Source organism: Cercospora kikuchii, assembly GCF_019650295.1.
Source record: "Cercospora kikuchii DNA, contig_00004, whole genome shotgun sequence".
NCBI lineage: Eukaryota > Fungi > Ascomycota > Dothideomycetes > Mycosphaerellales > Mycosphaerellaceae > Cercospora > Cercospora kikuchii.
In genome coordinates, this window is record NW_025408585.1 from 3,014,806 (window position 1) to 3,032,793 (window position 17,988).

At 54.5% G+C, this 17,988-nt stretch overlaps 6 protein-coding genes across 6 annotated transcripts; 1 reads left to right on the plus strand and 5 right to left on the minus strand.

Moving 5' to 3' along the window:
* Positions 1 to 171: 171 nt before the first annotated feature.
* On the minus strand, positions 172 to 2,202 carry CKM354_000741400 (uncharacterized protein; the record flags this gene model as incomplete). Its single annotated transcript, XM_044802762.1, has 1 exon — positions 172 to 2,202. One exon carries the CDS (start codon positions 2,200 to 2,202, stop codon positions 172 to 174), a length of 2,031 nt encoding a protein of 676 aa, XP_044658697.1.
* Positions 2,203 to 3,603: 1,401 nt separating this feature from the next.
* Positions 3,604 to 4,191, plus strand: CKM354_000741500 (uncharacterized protein; the record flags this gene model as incomplete). Its single annotated transcript, XM_044802763.1, has 2 exons — positions 3,604 to 4,121; positions 4,176 to 4,191. 2 exons carry the CDS (start codon positions 3,604 to 3,606, stop codon positions 4,189 to 4,191), a joined length of 534 nt encoding a protein of 177 aa, XP_044658698.1.
* Positions 4,192 to 4,976: 785 nt separating this feature from the next.
* CKM354_000741600 (uncharacterized protein) lies at positions 4,977 to 6,290 on the minus strand (the record flags this gene model as incomplete). The annotated part of the gene is made up of 1 exon (XM_044802764.1): positions 4,977 to 6,290. One exon carries the CDS (start codon positions 6,288 to 6,290, stop codon positions 4,977 to 4,979), a length of 1,314 nt encoding a protein of 437 aa, XP_044658699.1.
* A 1,320-nt stretch (positions 6,291 to 7,610) lies between these two features.
* Positions 7,611 to 9,227, minus strand: CKM354_000741700 (uncharacterized protein; the record flags this gene model as incomplete). Its single annotated transcript, XM_044802765.1, has 1 exon — positions 7,611 to 9,227. One exon carries the CDS (start codon positions 9,225 to 9,227, stop codon positions 7,611 to 7,613), a length of 1,617 nt encoding a protein of 538 aa, XP_044658700.1.
* A 1,595-nt stretch (positions 9,228 to 10,822) lies between these two features.
* On the minus strand, positions 10,823 to 14,188 carry CKM354_000741800 (uncharacterized protein; the record flags this gene model as incomplete). The annotated part of the gene is made up of 1 exon (XM_044802766.1): positions 10,823 to 14,188. One exon carries the CDS (start codon positions 14,186 to 14,188, stop codon positions 10,823 to 10,825), a length of 3,366 nt encoding a protein of 1,121 aa, XP_044658701.1.
* Positions 14,189 to 15,137: 949 nt separating this feature from the next.
* CKM354_000741900 (uncharacterized protein) lies at positions 15,138 to 17,201 on the minus strand (the record flags this gene model as incomplete). Its single annotated transcript, XM_044802767.1, has 5 exons — positions 15,138 to 15,715; positions 15,770 to 16,102; positions 16,162 to 16,312; positions 16,370 to 17,046; positions 17,099 to 17,201. 5 exons carry the CDS (start codon positions 17,199 to 17,201, stop codon positions 15,138 to 15,140), a joined length of 1,842 nt encoding a protein of 613 aa, XP_044658702.1.
* Between the last annotated feature and the right edge of the window lie 787 nt (positions 17,202 to 17,988).

Sequence of the window (17,988 nt, forward strand, 5' to 3'; positions counted from 1 at the left end):
CTAGCTATCCGTCCAGACTGAGAGCGAGGTTTGAAAAGCTACGCAGCAAAGCGAGCCCCAAAAGAGTCCTCTATCATATATAACACACACACAAGTCGCAGCACACGACACACACCATTTCCGACATGTATATCGTAACACCAGACATTCCAGAAAGCCATGTCTTCATTCTTAGTTACCGCCCATCTTCCGCGATGGGCTCCCAGCAGGCCTGAAACCGTGCAAATCGTTACCAGGCATACTATTCCTCCTAATCATGACACCACGTTCGCCCATTTCCACGTCATCGACAACATCGAGTTCCATCTGCTCTCCGCAAGTGCGGCCGACAGTCTCCATTGGTGGTCTCACATCAGGCATCTCAATCTGCGGCGCATCCTCCTCGGATATCGAGTGATCGTCATCCTCGTGATCGCTAACCATGCCAGGGTTGCTGTCCGCCGTGTTCGGGCTCAGAGTGGCGGAGGTAAGGTCCTGCGGCGATGACAATTGGCTGTGCAAGTGGAAGTCGCGAGCTGGCGCCGGCGCAATCGGTGCAGGGCGTGGACGCTGTGTGTTGCTGCCGAAGCCTTTGCGGCCTTGCTGTTGCCCAAAATAGCCATGGTTGCCCATCGGCATGCGTGCACCGGGACCGAATGGAGTGGCCGGCGAATTCGGGTCGGAGATTGTGTCCGGAGACAACAACTCAACATCGGCATTCAGATCCACCTTTTCCTTTGCATCTGCAACTGCTTGATCAAGATCAACCTTCATATTATGCTTCTGGAATAGGGATGATAACATGGGAGTTTGACCAGATGCCTTGAACGATGCCGATTTGTGAGACGACGGGACCGGAGTCTTGAGATTCGGCACAGCCTTCGCATTTGCCGCTCCATTTGGACGGGACGAAGGAGAGTTCGAGATGTACGGATGAACAAGGCCACTTGCGATGGGCTGAACCTTGGCAGGAGTCGAGGCTAACGATGCCGACACCCTGCTAACACTTGGCTTCGGGGCGTGAGTTTTTAAGGTCTCAGGTGGCACATTCGCCTTCTCCTCCGCATCCAGCAATTGGCCACAGTCGATTGCAGCTTGATCGTGCGACTTGTAGTCAACCTTGTGTGCTATACGGCAGTGATTGAGGAAACCTTGAATGCTGCTGAAATTACCACGGTGGCAGTTCTTGCAAATGAGCTTGACCAGTTGCCCGTCAGTCGAGCGAGTGAGCACCAGTGGCTGCGACTTGTCCTTGACTGGCGCAGCAGGGTAATTGGGCAGGCTGTGGAGAGATTCCGACGATCTGGTCGAGGTGCCAAGAGTCTTACTAGCGGACTTTCGAGGAGCATGGAAGCTGCTAGTGCTGTTGCGAACGGGCCGACCAGAGGCTTGGACACGTGTTTCAGCCAGAGCAAGTGCCTCAGGTGAGACCGAGTCGAACTGTGGATCACGGAGCAGCCACTGCGCGTAGTGCTTCGAGTAAGGGCCGTCTGTGACACCGTACGGCGCAGGATGCGAAGGTACAGAATGTCCGGGAAGAGTGGCGATAGCTGGACCTTTACCCTCTGAGGCCGCCAGTGAAGGCTTCTCAGAGCCAGGATAAGGTCGCAGCTCGCATCGCCTCAATTGCTCGAGCGCGATCTGGCACTTGGCCAGTTCTTGCTCAATCAAGCGCAGCTCGTTGTGCTTCATGAGGATCTGCATATTGAGTTCAGTCTCGATGATCACCTGGGCCTTTGAGAGCTGGGCAGCTTTGTCGACCGTTGTATCCATAATGATAGGCGTGGTCTCCTTGACTGGTAGCGGTGTCGTGGAAGTAGCTGGAGTTGGCAGGGCTGCGGATGGCTGCGTAGCGGCTGGGTGGCTGAGCTGCTTGACTTCCGGTGTAGAAGTCGCGAGGTCGGCGTCAGTCGCAGGAGCAGCCACTGGTTTTGGCAGGAGTGGCGTAGAAGCGAATCGAGTCGAAGAGTTGAGTGGATTCTGTGCAGGAGCCTGAAGTGAAGTGGTGCTCGGCGAGAATTGTCGTACAAAGTCCATTTGCTGCTTCTTCGAGATGGGCATCGTTTGTCCGGCAGAGACCGCGTCGGAGCCATCTGGGCGCTTTCTCTTCAAGTCTTGCAACACCGGTATTTCTACCATGGGCCGCATCTTGTCGAGATTCGCCTTCTCAGATAGCTTGAGTTGGTGCTCGCTGCACCAGGGCAAACGGAAGATGCTCTGCATGTTGTTGGCGCGCAAGGCTCCAGCGACGTCGCACTGAAAGCCAAGAAGCTGCTGCCTCCAAAGAGCTCTTGTCAATTATGTTTGCGACGGAAAGTCGGGTTTATCGGCGTCGCATGAGTGTGTCGCAAGTGATTGTGCGAGACCGTCGAGGTCTGAGGAGGGTCCAGTCGAGGGTAGGTGACTTATTTCAGTCACGGGTAGGCGTTGACCGGTGGTGGCGGCAGTCCAACGTCGCGTTCCAAGCTCTGGCGAGGTCGGGCGTGAGGTCGGGGCGGAGATCAGGCCGGGGCGATGAAGCTCGGAGGTCGTCAGCGCGCGGCCACGAGGTGGTAAAGTATTAGAAGTAGTCGCTATTAACACAAGACAATTCTATGAATCGCAAAAGTAGAAAGGAGGAAGTCTAGAAGGAGATTCGCGCCGCCGAACGGTGTTGCGACAAAGTCGAAGGTGTTGGACGTTTGTCCCAGAGGTGGTAAGAAACGACGCAAGTCGTGGGAGGAAGCACACAAGGCGACAGTCGACACGACAGAAGCTCGACGCTAGGCCGCTCTCAGCCTAGATGCCGTTGCTTTGAGATCATAGACTCCAGCATGGACGCGAGGGAGCACACGCCGCCGGCCAGTAGGAGGCGATTCCACTGCCGGGGGGGCTGCGCCACGCCGCGAAGCTGGATTTCTTCGGGCGGAGCGGCGATGGGGCTAAGCTGCCTCGGACGGTCGATAACCACCTATTTCCCCCTGACCACCGTCGCCGAATGTTCTGTCGTGCTTCCAAGCCGATCGCCAAGCGGCGCTCGTAAGCAAGGCCCGCGTCGTTGCAGCGACAAACGACGCAGCAGGGCGGGAAAAGTCGTGTTTGTTTGCGCGATGGGCCGGGGTCGAGATGTTGTGACTCGTCGCTCTCGTTGGAATGGACAACCTGCGGCGTGTCGTCGCAAGCTGGGGTGTCTGCCTTTCACGTCAGCCAGCTCGCTCTTCCGGCTTCTCGCCTATCGCCTTTAGCTCGGTCTGAGCACAACATTGAGTTATCGACTGGCGCGGAAGCCATAGGAAGCCATCAACATCGAACTGGCAAATTTCCGCGATTGCATTCACATGCGACAGCTTTCCTGTTTGTTATTGCGCCCGTCACGTGCTCGCTCCAGGCCATAAGTGCACCACTATTCCGGAATACCGGATCCAGCACGCGGTGGTGGTTGACGCGACTCTGAGCAAGTAACTCTCCTCCGCGGCTGGGCAGGAATCCTTTCTTTGGCTCTGCACTCCGACTCGCGCGCCAGGCTTCCAATCTCGAGAGCTCCCAGCAGTGAGAGTTTCAAACTCTCCCCAACGCCGCGTAGCTCGCAAAACCCCGACTTGCTGTTGCTAGGCAGGCAGGCTGGAAGGAAAACTCTGAAGCAACATGGCGTTTGAAGAGTCGTCGTTGCAGGGCAAGTATGCCCTGGAGAAGTTTGGGGTAGCATCAGGAACCCAAATTTCGAGCCGCACTTCGGCCGTGGTTGGAAAGCTGGTCATGATGACCACACGCCAGGATGACACTACCGCTGCCGCACTGCCCGTTGTAGTTGCGATCACAGCTACCTCTCCCAAAGCAGCAGGCAAGCTGATCAGTATTGTCGAAATCGCCAAGCGCGATCTGGTGGCCAGAGGGGTACCTGTGTACCAGTATTCCGCTCTGAATTCCAGGTTGGATGAAATTCCGAGACGTGGGAATCATGGCGACAATAAGATCAAGCGAGGTGAGAAGGGTCCCAACGCAGCCACCGGTGGTGGTGGCGGCGAGCAAGACGACGAGTCCTCGGACGACGCGTTTGAGGTGATGGGCCAGGCTCAGGGAAGTGAAACCAAAAAGAGGAACGTACCGGTGCTCACAGTGTACCTCGCCACAGTCTCGGTGAAAGAGCTCAAAGTCGCGTTTGGGTAAGTTGGTGACTTTTCGAGTAGCTGGGTTATGGTTTGTTGACGAGATTATAGGGAGCAACAGACGTGAAGATCGAGAAGGTGAGGTCGAGAAATCGCAACTGCCTGGCAAGCTACGCCAAATGGCAATCACGACTCTTGAGGAAAGCATGCAACGATCCGCTTTAGACCCCATTCTCTTCGCGCAATCGTGTCGCGACGTACAACGACCCAACAGTGAACTGGCTCAAGGTGCGCTGAACTTTGGCGACGGGGATGGACATGTCTTTGGACTTCCCGAATTCATGCGCGCCTGCTTCTGGCGCTCAATCTCTTGTCGTCGGCCGTGTTGATACGTTGCTAGTCAAAGGCAAGCCATCTTCTCCACATGCGAGCGGTAGGCCTACACGCGCATCCTCGTTCCGACAAACAACAGCAGCAGGACAGCATGCACAGCAATTGAAATGCTTCCCAGATCCAGTTGCTGTGCTTTTCACATGGCGGGTGCAGCACCTACTGCGGCAACTGGTTCAAGTAAGTCCGCACTCCACTTACCTGAACAATCATGGGCACGGGAAGCGCTCTAAGGCCCCAACGTCACCACCAAAGCCGAGAGAGCGTCAGAACACATCTGCAACAGATGGTTTCAACGGCACGAAGGAGGAAAACCACTCAAGAACTCTGCCGTCATGTCCCTTCATAGCTTGCATACCAAACTATTCACAAATCTAAAGCAAGCCCGTCATATGTTTCGCTCCCATCCAACAACGATCCCATTCGCCATCCAAATGCACTTTTCCGTTCAAAGACCAACCCCAGCATTAAGCTGCCGGGAAAGTTCACTAATCAATTCCTCCAGGAAGCAAAACCACAACATCACTTCACCAGAACTCCCCATTCATGCTCCTCCTTGCCATACATAATGTTCACCAACCAACTCTTAATCGCCTTTGCATAAGCGCCGGTCTCGCCCTCACTCATCGGAACTTCCAAATCCTTATTCCGGAAGTGAATCAACCCAATTGGCGCAACGAAAAACGCAGTCCCTGCAGCGAAAGCCTCAATTAATCTTCCTTCCTTCTCAGCTTCCAGAATATCATCCATTGTGAATCTCTGCTCGACAACTTCGACTTCCTCCAAATCGCCAACCTTCTTGGAAAGTCTTGACTTCGCAAGTTCGAGGATGGACGCGCGAGTGACACCTTCGAGAATGATGCGTTCTTCGAGCGGAGCAGTGACGAGTTGAAGTTTACCTGATTCGCGGTTTCTCCAGACGAGGAAGAAATTCGATGCGCCGGCTTCGGTGACGTAGCATTCTTTGCCGAAAAGCCATAGGACTTGGTCGAAACCACGGCTGCGGGCTTCACCTTGGGCGACGAGAGAAGGACCGTAGTTGGCACCGAGCTTGGCGTAACCGAAACCGCCTGGCCAGGCACGGATGGTATCTTCGTTGCTAGCGAGGAGTTTGAGACCAGGCTTGGCTTGTGTGCCATTTGCGGAGCCGTTCAAGGCAGGTGGAATGCTCTTGCTCATATCTGGGAAGCAGGCGATTATGACATAGAGAAGAGCTTCGCGGGGACGTTGCACACCTAGGGCGGCATCTGTTGCGATGAGGGTGGGGCGGATGTAGAGGAAGTGTCCTGCACGTTCTTTTGGCAGCCATTTGTCTCCATCCGTGGCACAAAGCGCGATGATCATTTTCTCCAACTCTTTTGGATCGAAGTCTGGGAGGGCGATGCGGCGGGCACTCTTGAGCATTCGTTGGCAGTTTCGTGAGACGCGGAAGAGGCGGAGACGGCCGTCGAAGCCACGGTAGAGTTTGAGGCCTTCGAAGCATTCGGTTGCGTAGTGGAGGACGCTGGCGCTGGGCATGATGGCAAGGGGGCCGTATGGCTTGAGCTCAGGTGCGTCCCAGCCGTGTTCGATGGTCCATCGTGCGGAGACCATGTGGTCGGTGCAGGTCTTCTGGGCTTTGGTCTCCGCTGAGTCTGGTTCGGGGACGTTTCGTGGTGTTGATGTGTAGGTGTAGGTCATGAGGGATGTGTCGAGGGGTTGCTGCTGTTCGGAGCCATTGGCGGCGGCGCTGCCATTGAGAGCATGCTTGATGCCGGCTTGGGTGAGGGCAGAGGCAGATGTCGAGGTGGGCGTCGATGTGCCCGACTGATCTGGGGTGAGAGCGACTGGTGCCATGGTGGTGATGTCTTGCTGGGTCGTGCTGTGAGTGACGCTTTTGAGTAGACTGTAGGCCACCTGGTGGTGAAGTCTAGGCTTCCTTGAAAAGGCAAATGGTTCGCTGGAAATTGCAACTGAGCAGTGTCGAAAAGGCGGCAGTGCACAATAAGAAGGCGGGCAGACAGAGGGGCGCTTGACGTATGGACAGACAAAGGCGAGGTGGCAGCGGGCGGTTCACGGTCTTACCTATAAACCCCCCGCAAGGGGAGTCATAACACGCATTTCTCGTCTTGCTTTTCGAAGCGACTCTGATGTTATTTGCGCCCTACCGCCTGATTCCGCGCCCGTTTGCGGTTTGGCTGCAGCGATATCGCAGCGCTCGCGCCGTGGTCCACGCCGACGCAGACATAATCGTCGTATGCAGTGCGCGGCATAACGTTGTGCGAGGCGCTGCTGATAACCCGTTCCATTCGGCTTTGCGAGTGCTGAGTGGCATTGGAAAATTTTGGTCATGGTTGGCCGTGGCTTCGGCGTCCGTGCCAATCATGTGCCCTTCTGCCAGGCGGGACAAGCGCAGAGCGGTGGTTTAAGCCGAGCGGATGCAAAGGCGAGAGGCCGAGTTGCCGTGGACTGTGGCTTAAGCCGAGCAGTGCTTACAGCATATACCACACTGCGCGGACGAGGTGCAGGTGAAGTGCGGAGCGATGATGCACAGAGCTCGACGCGCTCGTCACACGTGCGCAAAATGCGCAAATCCGTACCTGCAGCTGACCTGGTTGTGCCACGAAACGCTGTCCGCCGCCAGCTGTGGTACACGCTGCTGGGTACGAGGGTACATGTACATGCTGGGCAAGGAGGCAACCTGTGCACTTTCTCTCGTAATCTTCACTGCGCACTGAGCGGTAGGAGTTGCAATCATCGAGATCGAAGTTGACGAAGAATATGTGCATTATCTTTATCAGTTTACAACAGTCCTCCACTACGTGTCCAGCCTCTACCTGCACTTCCGTGTCCCGACCAGATGCGGCTGCTATCGCAATAAGATCCCACGTCGTTGCCGACTCCCTTAGACGCCTTTGTGCAGATAGAATGAAAAGGGGTATCACATCCAGTATTACACAGCCAGAGCCATTCCCAGCGAATCCACCTGGCCGAGTTTCCCGTGTCATAGTCGTCGTTCCAATATATCCGTGGTCGTGTCCATTGCGCAAAATCTCAAAAATCCCTATGCAGCGACGCTGAAAGCCTTTCTTCCTGCAGTTCCGCGTTCTCCTCCACTTCATGTTCCTCCTCTCCTTTCTCCATCATTAGTACCAATTGACGCTCGCAGCCCATGTCCTACATGAGACCGCCGAGCGTCAGTTTGCCCAGCCCCGCAATCTCGCTTTTCACGCTCGCTCTCGTCGTATCCTCAAACTCTCGCGCCACATTCGCCACCATGATTTTCCTGATCGCTTTGTCTGCTTTCGAAAAGGCGTCAATGAGTGTGGGATTACAATGCTCGGGCCCAGAAACGAGATCCATGAGTTTGCCGTACACATCCATAAGAGTATCGCACAGCGTCCCGAGCGTCGTGCTAAAATCTGGCTCGAACGGGATGTGAGGCGTGAGGAGGAACTGGAATTCGTGGCCTGTGGGGTTGATAGTCGAGGACATATCAGAAGGAGAGTGCGGGTTGGCGTCTTTGTGCGCGATCCCCAATAGATCTGGTTTCGTCTCGAGGGAAAGGTCAAGAGGCGCGATCGCGGTACTAGAGCGACGGCCCTTGCTGCCTCGTATGCCACTCTTGAACATTCCGCCCATACGGCTGTTCTTAACCACGTTTCCGCTCGCGTCCCATCCACAGAGCGATTGGTAGGTCTCAAATTCGGTGAGGAGAGCAGACAGTGCTCGCAAGTACTCCAGCGGTGTGTTGGAGTTCAGATCCAGTAACGCAGGCAGGCTGTGGCCGAGCAAGAAGTAATTCGTCGCTCTCCGTCCAAGCTTGTACGCGTGCATCGAAGGCATACCATGCAGCGCTGATTGCGAGTAGTGAATAGTGCCAAAGTAGAATATGTCCCCCTCGTGAAGCTTCCTCATGTAATCTATCGTCGCGATGCGCTTCGCTGACGTCTCGTGTATTTGTGTGTAGATTGTACTGGGGTTCAGAGGTCCTGCTGCTGCCATGCCCTGGGGCAGGCTAGGCACCGGCTGTAGAGGCGCGCCATTGCTATGCGAGGACGAGATGTCCCGCGTGAAGCTGGCCTGAGGTTGTAGACCAGGTCGGTTCTGATCGGAGTTCTTCCTGCCCAGAGGGGCATGGGCAGGCTGTGTAGAGACCAGCATGGAGGCGCGAGGGTCTGATTTAGGCGGTGAGAAAGGAGCGGCAGTTGAGGCGCTGTGGAGACGGTGGAGGTTCTCGGTTGACTTAAATTTGTGGGAGAGGCCTCTGGCGGTGAGGGAGATCTTCCGCTTGACGATGGGAGGCGCAGGCGGCGCGTGTGAGGGAGGAGACAAGGCCTTGTCCTCGCCTTCGGGTTGCTCAATCGTGGTATCCGGTGTCAATGGCGTGAAGGACTGGTGTGTTGTGATTATGCTCGGACTCCTCGCAGTGCTATTGCCCAGGGACGAGCCGCTGGTGCTGCCGTTGGTGCGGTGGGATCGCAGGCTCACGCTCCGCCGCACATTGGCGCCGAAGCCTTTGGCGCTGTCGGTGACGCTGGTGGTCAGGCTGAGGATGCTGCTGTCGCGGCGGTGCGGGTGGTGGTGGGCGGTGCGCGGCGCTCGCTCGTGCTGGATGAGCTTGCCGCCTCTCCACTCCACTGGCCCGTCGTCGGCATCCACACTGAGATTCGTCACGCTCTTGTTGGCATGGCTGCTGCCGCCGTTGCTCTGCTGTCTCTTGAAGCGCGCAAAGACCGAGGTGGTGGTGGAGGAGGAAGACGCGGCCGACGAGGAGCCCGCCAGCTGCGGCATGGCAGGAACAAGATTCCGCTCCGGTTCAGATTGCGAAACGGCGCTTCTCCACACCGCCGTTGCTCCTTGGCCCACAGCCGCTTCCCTGGGACTGTCGCTGTATGCGCGCTGAAACAACGTCTTCCGAATGGCCCAAACCAGCAACAACGGTTCCCCGATTGAGGGGAGCGGCGGTGATAATTTATTCCAATATACTGCCGGACAGGCGAGGTGATTGGGCCCCAATGCCGACTCTGCCCCTGGACCACGCACAGAGCCCTGCACTAGCTTCCTGCACGCCATGACTAGAGACGACATTTCCTCCTGACTGGTCGGATAACCTGTCAAACCTCTTCGACACGTGCCGATGGCGTCTGTCAGAACCGGGAATGCCTCACTACTGCTCATATATCGTGCAAAGTCCGTTCAGAGCGGCGAAAAGTCAGCTTTCCAGGTTGCGTTGCTCGAATGGACGAATACGAGTCGGAGATGGCATCATTACAATGTTACACAAAGAGAGTATTCATGACGATGCCATTAATTTGACATCAGGAACGTGAACGACGCCAAAATCCAACCGGTCATCGAGCAACAGCAAGAACTTCAAACGCCAAACCCATAGCAATCAGCTACACCCAGGCTCCCTGTTCAATACACGTCCAAGCTCCGCACACCAAGATAGAGTGCTTACACCGACCCACCAGCTCACAGATACCACGATCTCATCCGATCTCTCTTCAATTTGGCTAACATTCGCTCTGCGGTCCCATTCCGACTTCACACTCACTCGCTAAAGATGCTGAGGATCTGCAGGAAGTGGTGGTGCATACAGCGACCTCCTCAAGCAATGCAGATCTGATCATATCGGCCGTGTTTTCTTGCATTTCTTCCCTTCGGTTTCGCCTTCCTTGTTGGCCCGCCTTTTCACGCCAGAAAGAACGCAAGTCTGCAGGAAGTGGTGGTGCTTACAGCGACCTCCTCGAGCGGCCACAGACACGATTCTTCTGGTCGTGCTTTTGTTTTTGTTTTCGTTCTCGTCTCAAGTTCCTGTGTCACACCAAGGATGCTGAACGCCTGTGGGTAGTGGTGGTGCTTACAGCGACCTCCTCGAGCCCTTCAGGCACTGCAATTCCCGGCGGCTCTTTGTGTTGTTTTTATTTTGCTCTCCTCTCCAGGCCTAGTTGCCTGCCAACAAAATTCAACGTCTGCGGGAAGTGGTGGTGCTTACAGCGACCTCCTCGAGCCCTACAGACACTGTACTTTCTGGCGTTTCTTTTTCGTTGTATTTTCGTTTTCGATTCTCTTATTGGGCCCAGTTGCATGACAAGAATACTGACAGGCTGCAGGTAGTGGTGGTGCTTACAGCAACCTCCTCCAGTCCAGCAGATGCCGTAGATGCTGGCGGGCGTTTCCTTTTCTGGTGGCCAGCAACCAGGAAATTTTCTCCGATCAGCCTGGGCCTCAAATGCCATTGTTGTGCAGGGTGGCAAGTCGTCGTTCAGATCAGTGGCGTTGATCGGCTTCGTCTTATACGAGCTTCGGGCGACATTCATTCATCAAGCAAGCCTCATGCCGGCACCATTGTGGACCTCACTCTCGACAATCCGGCCTTGATTTCAATCAGCGTATCGTGCATCACGCATACTCTCACCTCGCTCCTTGGCAGCGCCTCTGATTCTCAAGCCGACGCTGTCGTTCTCATCGGTCCTGTTCGGTACGGCATTTCGACGCAGTGGACGATCGGCACCTCTCGTGCCAGCCTGGCGTTGAGCCTTCGCTGCCTCTCGGCGACGCGTGTTCTCTTCGCGTTCGAGGTCGTATTGCGTTGTTGGCGTGGTGCTCAGGCTACGCTGCGAGCCATGATGTTGCTGTGGAGCAGGACGGCGAAAGTTCGAGACGTTGGTGTCTCGCGTCCGAAGTGGTTGACGATTTTGAGTGGTTGTGGTATCGCTCATGATAACATTACCCTGGCTATCGACATCTTGGCGACGGCCACGGGCACGATGGTTCTGCCGTCGTGGAGGTTGAGGCGGAGCGGCTGAGGCATCGGGCATGTTAATGTTGCCGTAGCGGTCTCCAGCTTGAGGTCGATCTCGACCATGACGGGCTAGTGCTTGGCTAGAGGACGGCGTATCACCGATCATGTCGATATCGCCGTCCTTATCTCCTGGACTCTGAGCCGGACGCCGGAAATACTGTCTCTGGCCTAAAGAGTGTGTATTCGACGATTCCTGGACAATTTGATGGCGGTGGCGGCTGTCGCTGCGGTTGCGTGGACCAGTGGGCGCTGAGAAAGGCAGAAGAACATCGCGCCTTTGGACATTCTCTCGCAGTGCCGCACGTTCTCTCCAAGTCGTTCGTTGCTCCTCGATCACGGCTCCAGTGCCAGACATGTCCACGTCTCCAAAGTAGCCACTTCTAGGGCTGCTCGCTCCGTTATCTGGATCACGGAATTGCTGGTGGAATACCCCCAGGCCAGCTGCAGCTTGCGGCAACATCTCAATTCCTGCCTCAGTGTCCATGGCTGCGTCATCAAGCTCCTCGGCCTGAACGGCGTAATAGCCTCTGCTAGTCTGGTCTCTTGGCCCAGTTGGGGCGTTGTCTGGTACAGTACTCATAGCGCTCACGTCGTTGCCACCCTCAGTGGCGCTCTGCTGAGCTCGAGCATTTGCTTCTCTCATGGCTATCGCAGCTTCGTATATCTGGCGATTCCGTACGAGCCCTATGGCCTCCTTTGACACGCAGGTGCCTCTACCAACCAGAGGGACCACAGGCTCAGTCCCAGGCTGCGTCGCCATTATAACTGCCAACTGACGTGTTAATTCCTGCCACTCGCGCAACCACGCGTGCCCCGCTTCGGCATCATCCCACGATGGCAAGGTTCGATCAACAGCCGGATCAAACAGCCGCGGATTCAATTCATCGTCGTAAGGATCATCGTGCACGCGTGGGTCTCCTGCCGTATGGAGATCACGCTGTCCTGTCAGCATAGGGGCGTATCTCAGCGCCGATGGTATCTTCTCGGCTCCCTCGGCATCAATATGAATTCCAGCCTGGCGACCGTACCATGGATAGGAAGAAGCCATTTCCGGATATTGATTATAGCAGACATGAGGGCGACGGTATGTCTGCTTGCCGCAATCGACGCATTCGCCCTTGTGGTTTACGTCGCTCTCGATTTGGGATGTGATCTTCTTTTTCCCCTTCTGTGGGCGCCAATAAGGATTGGTACCACCTCTGACGATGATCGGGTCCTCTCCGTACTCGTCGTCTGTTTCTTCGTCTGACTCGTCGTCTGTTTCTTCGTCCTCTGAGACTACTTCGTTGGATGTAGCATCGTCTAGGACCACTTCCTCTTCTTCGTCCTCTGAGACCACTTCGTTGGATGTAGCCTCGTCTAGGATCACTTCCTCTTCTTCGTCCTCTGAGACTACTTCGTTGGATGTAGCATCGTCTAGGATCACTTCCTCTGGACGCTCCTCTTCCGAGGTGGCCTCGAGTTCTTCGACGTGCAAAATGACAGGATCAGCCTCAGTATGCTCTTCTCCCAAAGCGACTTCGGCTTCTTCGTGGGAAACAATGGCGGTGTCATCTTCATGACGCTCTTCTGAGATAGTTCCAACTTCTTCGGCGTGGAAGATACCGGAACTAGCCTCACCGCTCACTTCTTGCGAGGCGCTTTTGACTTCTTCGAGGGAACTGATAGCGGGCTCAACCTGACCACGCTCATCTTTGGAAGCTGTGCTTACCTCTTGGAAGAGCACGACAGCGGATTTCTTATCACGCTCTTCTGGCGAGGCTGCTTTGCTTTCTCCAACGTGGACGACGGAGCCATCGATCTCATCTCGCTCCTCGTTCCGATATTCCGCGGGCATCTCATCAGCAAATATATGAGTCTCGACGATCTGGAACGCATGGTCTGCTGTGAGCTGGCGCTTGCGTGGTTCTTCAAGCTCGTCCTCAACAAGTAAAGAGCGCTTGCGAACTTGTGGCAAGGCCTCAAGAGCCTCAGCTTCCACCATTCCATTGCCTTGGACTTGAACTTTGATCCAGACACGGGTGCCGTCGGTATACAACACTCGCTGGAAGACTTGGCGAGATGCCGCTGGAAAAGTCGCGGCCAATGTTGAGCCGACGATGATTTGCTTCTTCACTTTTTTGACCTTCAGTGGAAATGACAACGGCGGATACTGGGCAACTTCTTCATTCTTGCTTCCTACCTGACCAAACTCGACTTGTTCTGCTTGCTGTGCCTCGCTTGCTTGGATGTGATCAGCCTCCTGAGCTACGACTTGATCGCTTGGTGGACTTTGTTCGCCATGAGTCTCTTGGGGCCGGAGTCCGGTCAAGTTCACTCCCTCGCTCTCTGCTGCAAGCTGTTGATCGTGCTCGACGATGACTGAAGACTGAGCGATGCTGGCGACAGAAGCTGTCGATGCTTTCTCGCTGGCCATCCTCACAGCCCCCGAATGGTAAAGGTTCCTCGTCCATTCCGCCCACTCCTCACGTCTCTGCTTGTTTTCTTGGAACATCGCCTCAGACTCGGCGTTCATCCGCGCTTCGTGTTGCGCCGTCCGCTCGAGTGCGTCGAGATACAACTTGGACTCACGTAGGTGAGCTGCCGACGAGTAGGTGGTGTTGAGCACGCCACCTAAGGGGCGAAATTGCTGTCGTCTGGCTTGCCTCCGGGCGGGCTGATACTGGGTTGAGCTTTGAAACGTTGAGGCGCTGTAGCTCGAGATTGTTGAGGCATGATGTTGGACAGCATTGGAGGTACTGGTGGTCGAACTCGAGCTGCGAGGAGCGTATGGCGCGGCACTCGATCTCTTGCCGACTCTGGGCTGCATGAGGGTGGTACGAACATTGGCGACTCGTTCCAGAAGTATCCGGTCTGCTTGTTCAACCCGGTACGCACGAACTTCGCGCTCGGTCGGCTTGACGCTCGAGTGGGTGCGATAGTTGGTCTGGTTGAGACGAGCCATGTCTTCGGTCTTCCTCGATAGGAGGTGATGAGGTGGTGGAAGGGGGCAGGCACGGCTGAGTAAGTCGATGTTGAAGATCGATGAGATCTTCTGTGCTCAGATGCGATGAATGTGTCGCCTCGAGTCCATGTTGTCGCGGGTTTCGATAAGGAGAAACGCTGGTGCTGGCTTACAATGCTACGATCGATACTCTGGTGAGAATGATGGTAGCGTTGTGCCTACAGTTTCTGACAGTGTCGGCGTTGGAGACGAGCAAGTGTCGAGCGAGCAGTGGGCAAACAACAGAGACTGGGAAGCAAGAGTGGAGCCTGTCTTGCCCGCGAGCGCGTAACTAGCGTTGCCGGAATAATCGTCGGACCGATGCCGCCAAGAAAAGAACGAAGTGAATGAAGCGTGGGGCGGCCGGACCGTGTTTCGATATAGAACAATGACGCTTTCGTAAAAGTATACACATGATTGAGGAGAGATATTGGTCTGTTGAGATTGCAGCGCATACTGACTGCTGTACAGCACTCCATCCGACACAATTCTATGCTGGGCTGGCAAAGCGTGATGGGAAAGACGAAACAAAGAGCTTCGTCGCAGTGGCCATTGCCTCCCGACACATTCTGAATCTACTGCAAAGGACTAGCAATGTCGAACATAGTGCAAGCTAGAATGGGCAAACCTACCGCAGCGGCCAACAACTTCTGCGACACTGTCTAGCCGACCGGAAAATTGCTGCCATGAGACATTACATGCTCTGTCTGCATGTTTCAACTTGACCACCATGGCTTTGTCCTGCGGAGTTCCAAGGTGTAAAGCTGACAGTTTTTTGCATCCGCCAAGCTTTTACAGCACCGTTGGACGACCCGGCCTACACGTTGGACCTCAACATCCCTCATTATGCATTGATTCATGTATATACATATTTCAATCTAACAATCCGATCGTAGCCATCTCTCCGCCGCTAATAATTGCTCGTGTACGCAAGCTTGAAAGTCCAGACATACTTATCGCCATTGATGATTGCATCATTCAGCTGCAACACCAAATTGTTGCCCGACTTCGTAGCCTGCACGGCTTTACCATTCTGTGAACCACCGAGAACAGTAACAGTGTCACCAGGCAACCACGGAACCGGATCCGTGATGGTGATGGTCGATCCTGGCTTGGTCAAGTAGTGAATATAGAAAGCGTCCTTCGTGGTGGTATACCGGAACTTATCCTTTCCAGGAGTAACGCTCCAGTACCTCGTATCATAGATAGATTCTCCATGCGGGATGATCCAGCTTCCGGCATCTCTGAGGCCTTTCTGCATGATATCTGGAATGCTTCCATCGTGTTTCGGGCCAATATCCAGGAGGAAATTGCCATTCTTGCTGACGATATCGACGAGGCTTTGGACAATATCGTTGCCGTTGAGATATTCGCTGTCGGGTGTGCGGTAGTTGTACCCGAAGGAGAAAGGATCCATTCCGCGATTGCTTTCCCATTTGGCGACGACGGTGTCGGTGTTGGTGGCGTATTCGGGAGTTTGGAAATCCCCTAAGACAACAACGTCAATTGAGATCCTTCTCAAGGATGCGACAATCTACTTACCTCCAATACCGCATCGATTGTTGAATGTCACTTGTCGTCCTTGATCGCGAGCCCAGTTGAGCCATTTAGACGCGAAAATGGTTGCGTTATTTGCTCCTCCGATGTCACACCACATGAGCTCGGTCTCGTAGTTGTATGCCAACTCATTCATCTGCGGTAGTTGCAGACCGGTCACGTAGTCGTTCACCTGGACGTGCCCGGTGTATTCGAGTGGAGCTTTAGTGTACGGGTTGACATTATCAGCTCCGAAGCAACCGCCTGCCCAGTTGGGGTCGGGGTTCTTGTACTGAGCATACTGAGGGTTGTACCATTCTGGCATGCTGAAGTAGGTTCCTGGAGATATCATGAGCAACTGATATGGGCGCAGCTTGGCACATGCTGCTGGAACATACCTCGTCGAATATGTGGCTGGTATTTCTTGGCTGCTGCAAGCAGAGGGCCGATGAGGTCTTTCTTTGGTCCGTAGTACATAGACGAGCGTCTGCTGACCTGGGGCGATGTGTTGAAAAGTGCAAAACCATCATGATGTTTCGTGACAGGAACCTTCGAGCGTTAGTTTTTGTTCAGAACAGAAAGATACCCTTCACCAGCTTCGCTTACCATATATCGAGCACCAGCTGCTGCAAATAGATTGACCCATGCTACAGGATCGTAGCCGGTATCTGTGAAGTTTGCCATGAATTGATCGTAGTTGAAGTCTTTGCCATAAGTCTTCTCATGATATTGGTATGTCTTTGTTCTGTAGTTTGGATCGTGCTGGCGACACCAATACCATTCTGAGTAGTCTTCAACAGGCGTCGCATTGCCGAATGCCGGCGCTGAGTAAAGTCCCCAGTGAATGAATATACCAAATTTCACGTTGTTGTACCAGTCAGGATTCCAGTGATGATTAAGACTTCCAGTGTCTGCAGTGTAGTCTGGTATGCCGCAAATACCGGTTATCGTCTGATCTCTGGTGATCACAGGGCCATATCCTTGTCCGTACGTCGCAACAATTGTGCCGCTGCATGTAGAGCCAGCAGGTGTGTTGCGCAAATTGCGAACGCCGAGCTGCACTACGGCAGCCTGCTTTGGTGCCAAGCGTGTGAGGGTGGCAGATTGAACCAGTTCTAGGTTATTTGACTTCAAAGTAATGTTCAAAGTGTCGGCGAGAGTGAGGGAGTTGGCCGGGTGGTTATTGGTCACCACGAATTCGACGATTTGGGTGTATTTCGTTCCTTCGACCCATTTCGATGTGAGCACTCCACCGGTGATGGCAAGATCTGGGGCATAGCCGCCTGCATATAGTCCATCAGTCAGGAATCTGCGTGAGAGTCTCATCGAACGTACGTGCGGAACGTGCACTGATACCAAGTGCATCACCTGCTGCAGAATACAGCGAGGCTGAAACATGTGTGGCGAGGCTGAGGATGCTGAGCGTGGGAAGATGCATCTCGAGGAACTTGATGAACGGGATCAAGTTGGCGACATGTCTTATGCTATATATCTCAAAGCAGGTTCACACGCTGGTTCCTCAGATGCGCTAATGGCTCAATGGCTTGTTCGTCCATCGTGGCCATTCTCCACCAGCACGAGGCTGCTGTCAATCCGGAGAATGTCTCATTACTTTGTACACATACTTGTGTGTGGAGGCGGGAAGTGAAAGACGTTTGCCACCAATTGGCAGCAATGAATCGCTGTTGATCTGGAGTTCTCCCCATACTACCCCAGATTCCACCACTCGGGAAGAGTGATGTTCATGTGGCATAGACTCCCCACTTAAGCTTGACCGAAAGGCGGCTTAACGCTCTTAAGCTTGCATGGCTGGGCTTGTGGTGATACAAGGTTCGCCTTGATGGGTATGCGTCCGAGTTGAACCAGCCGAGACCGAAGTCGTTGACGAATCTGAGGCCTGCATTGCAGCAAGCTCGCGTGTCGCATGCTGTTTCGGCGCTAAGGTAGAGCGAGGGAGACGAGCGCTCCAGGCTATCAGCTAGATTTGCATACGAGGCTAATGCTCAGGCTTGTGCTGTCGCCCGCGGGAACAATGGTAGCTCTCGGGATTATCAGGATATTCGGGTAAACTTGTTTTGCCGCTTCACTTGATGACCAACCACGCTACAGATGCATGTGCTCGTAACAATGCAGGCAGCAAGGGAAGTGCGTTCTCGCATACCAGCAGAGTCCTGCGTGATCTGGGGTTTGTACACAATTATCGAGGTGTTGCACTTTTCCGCGTC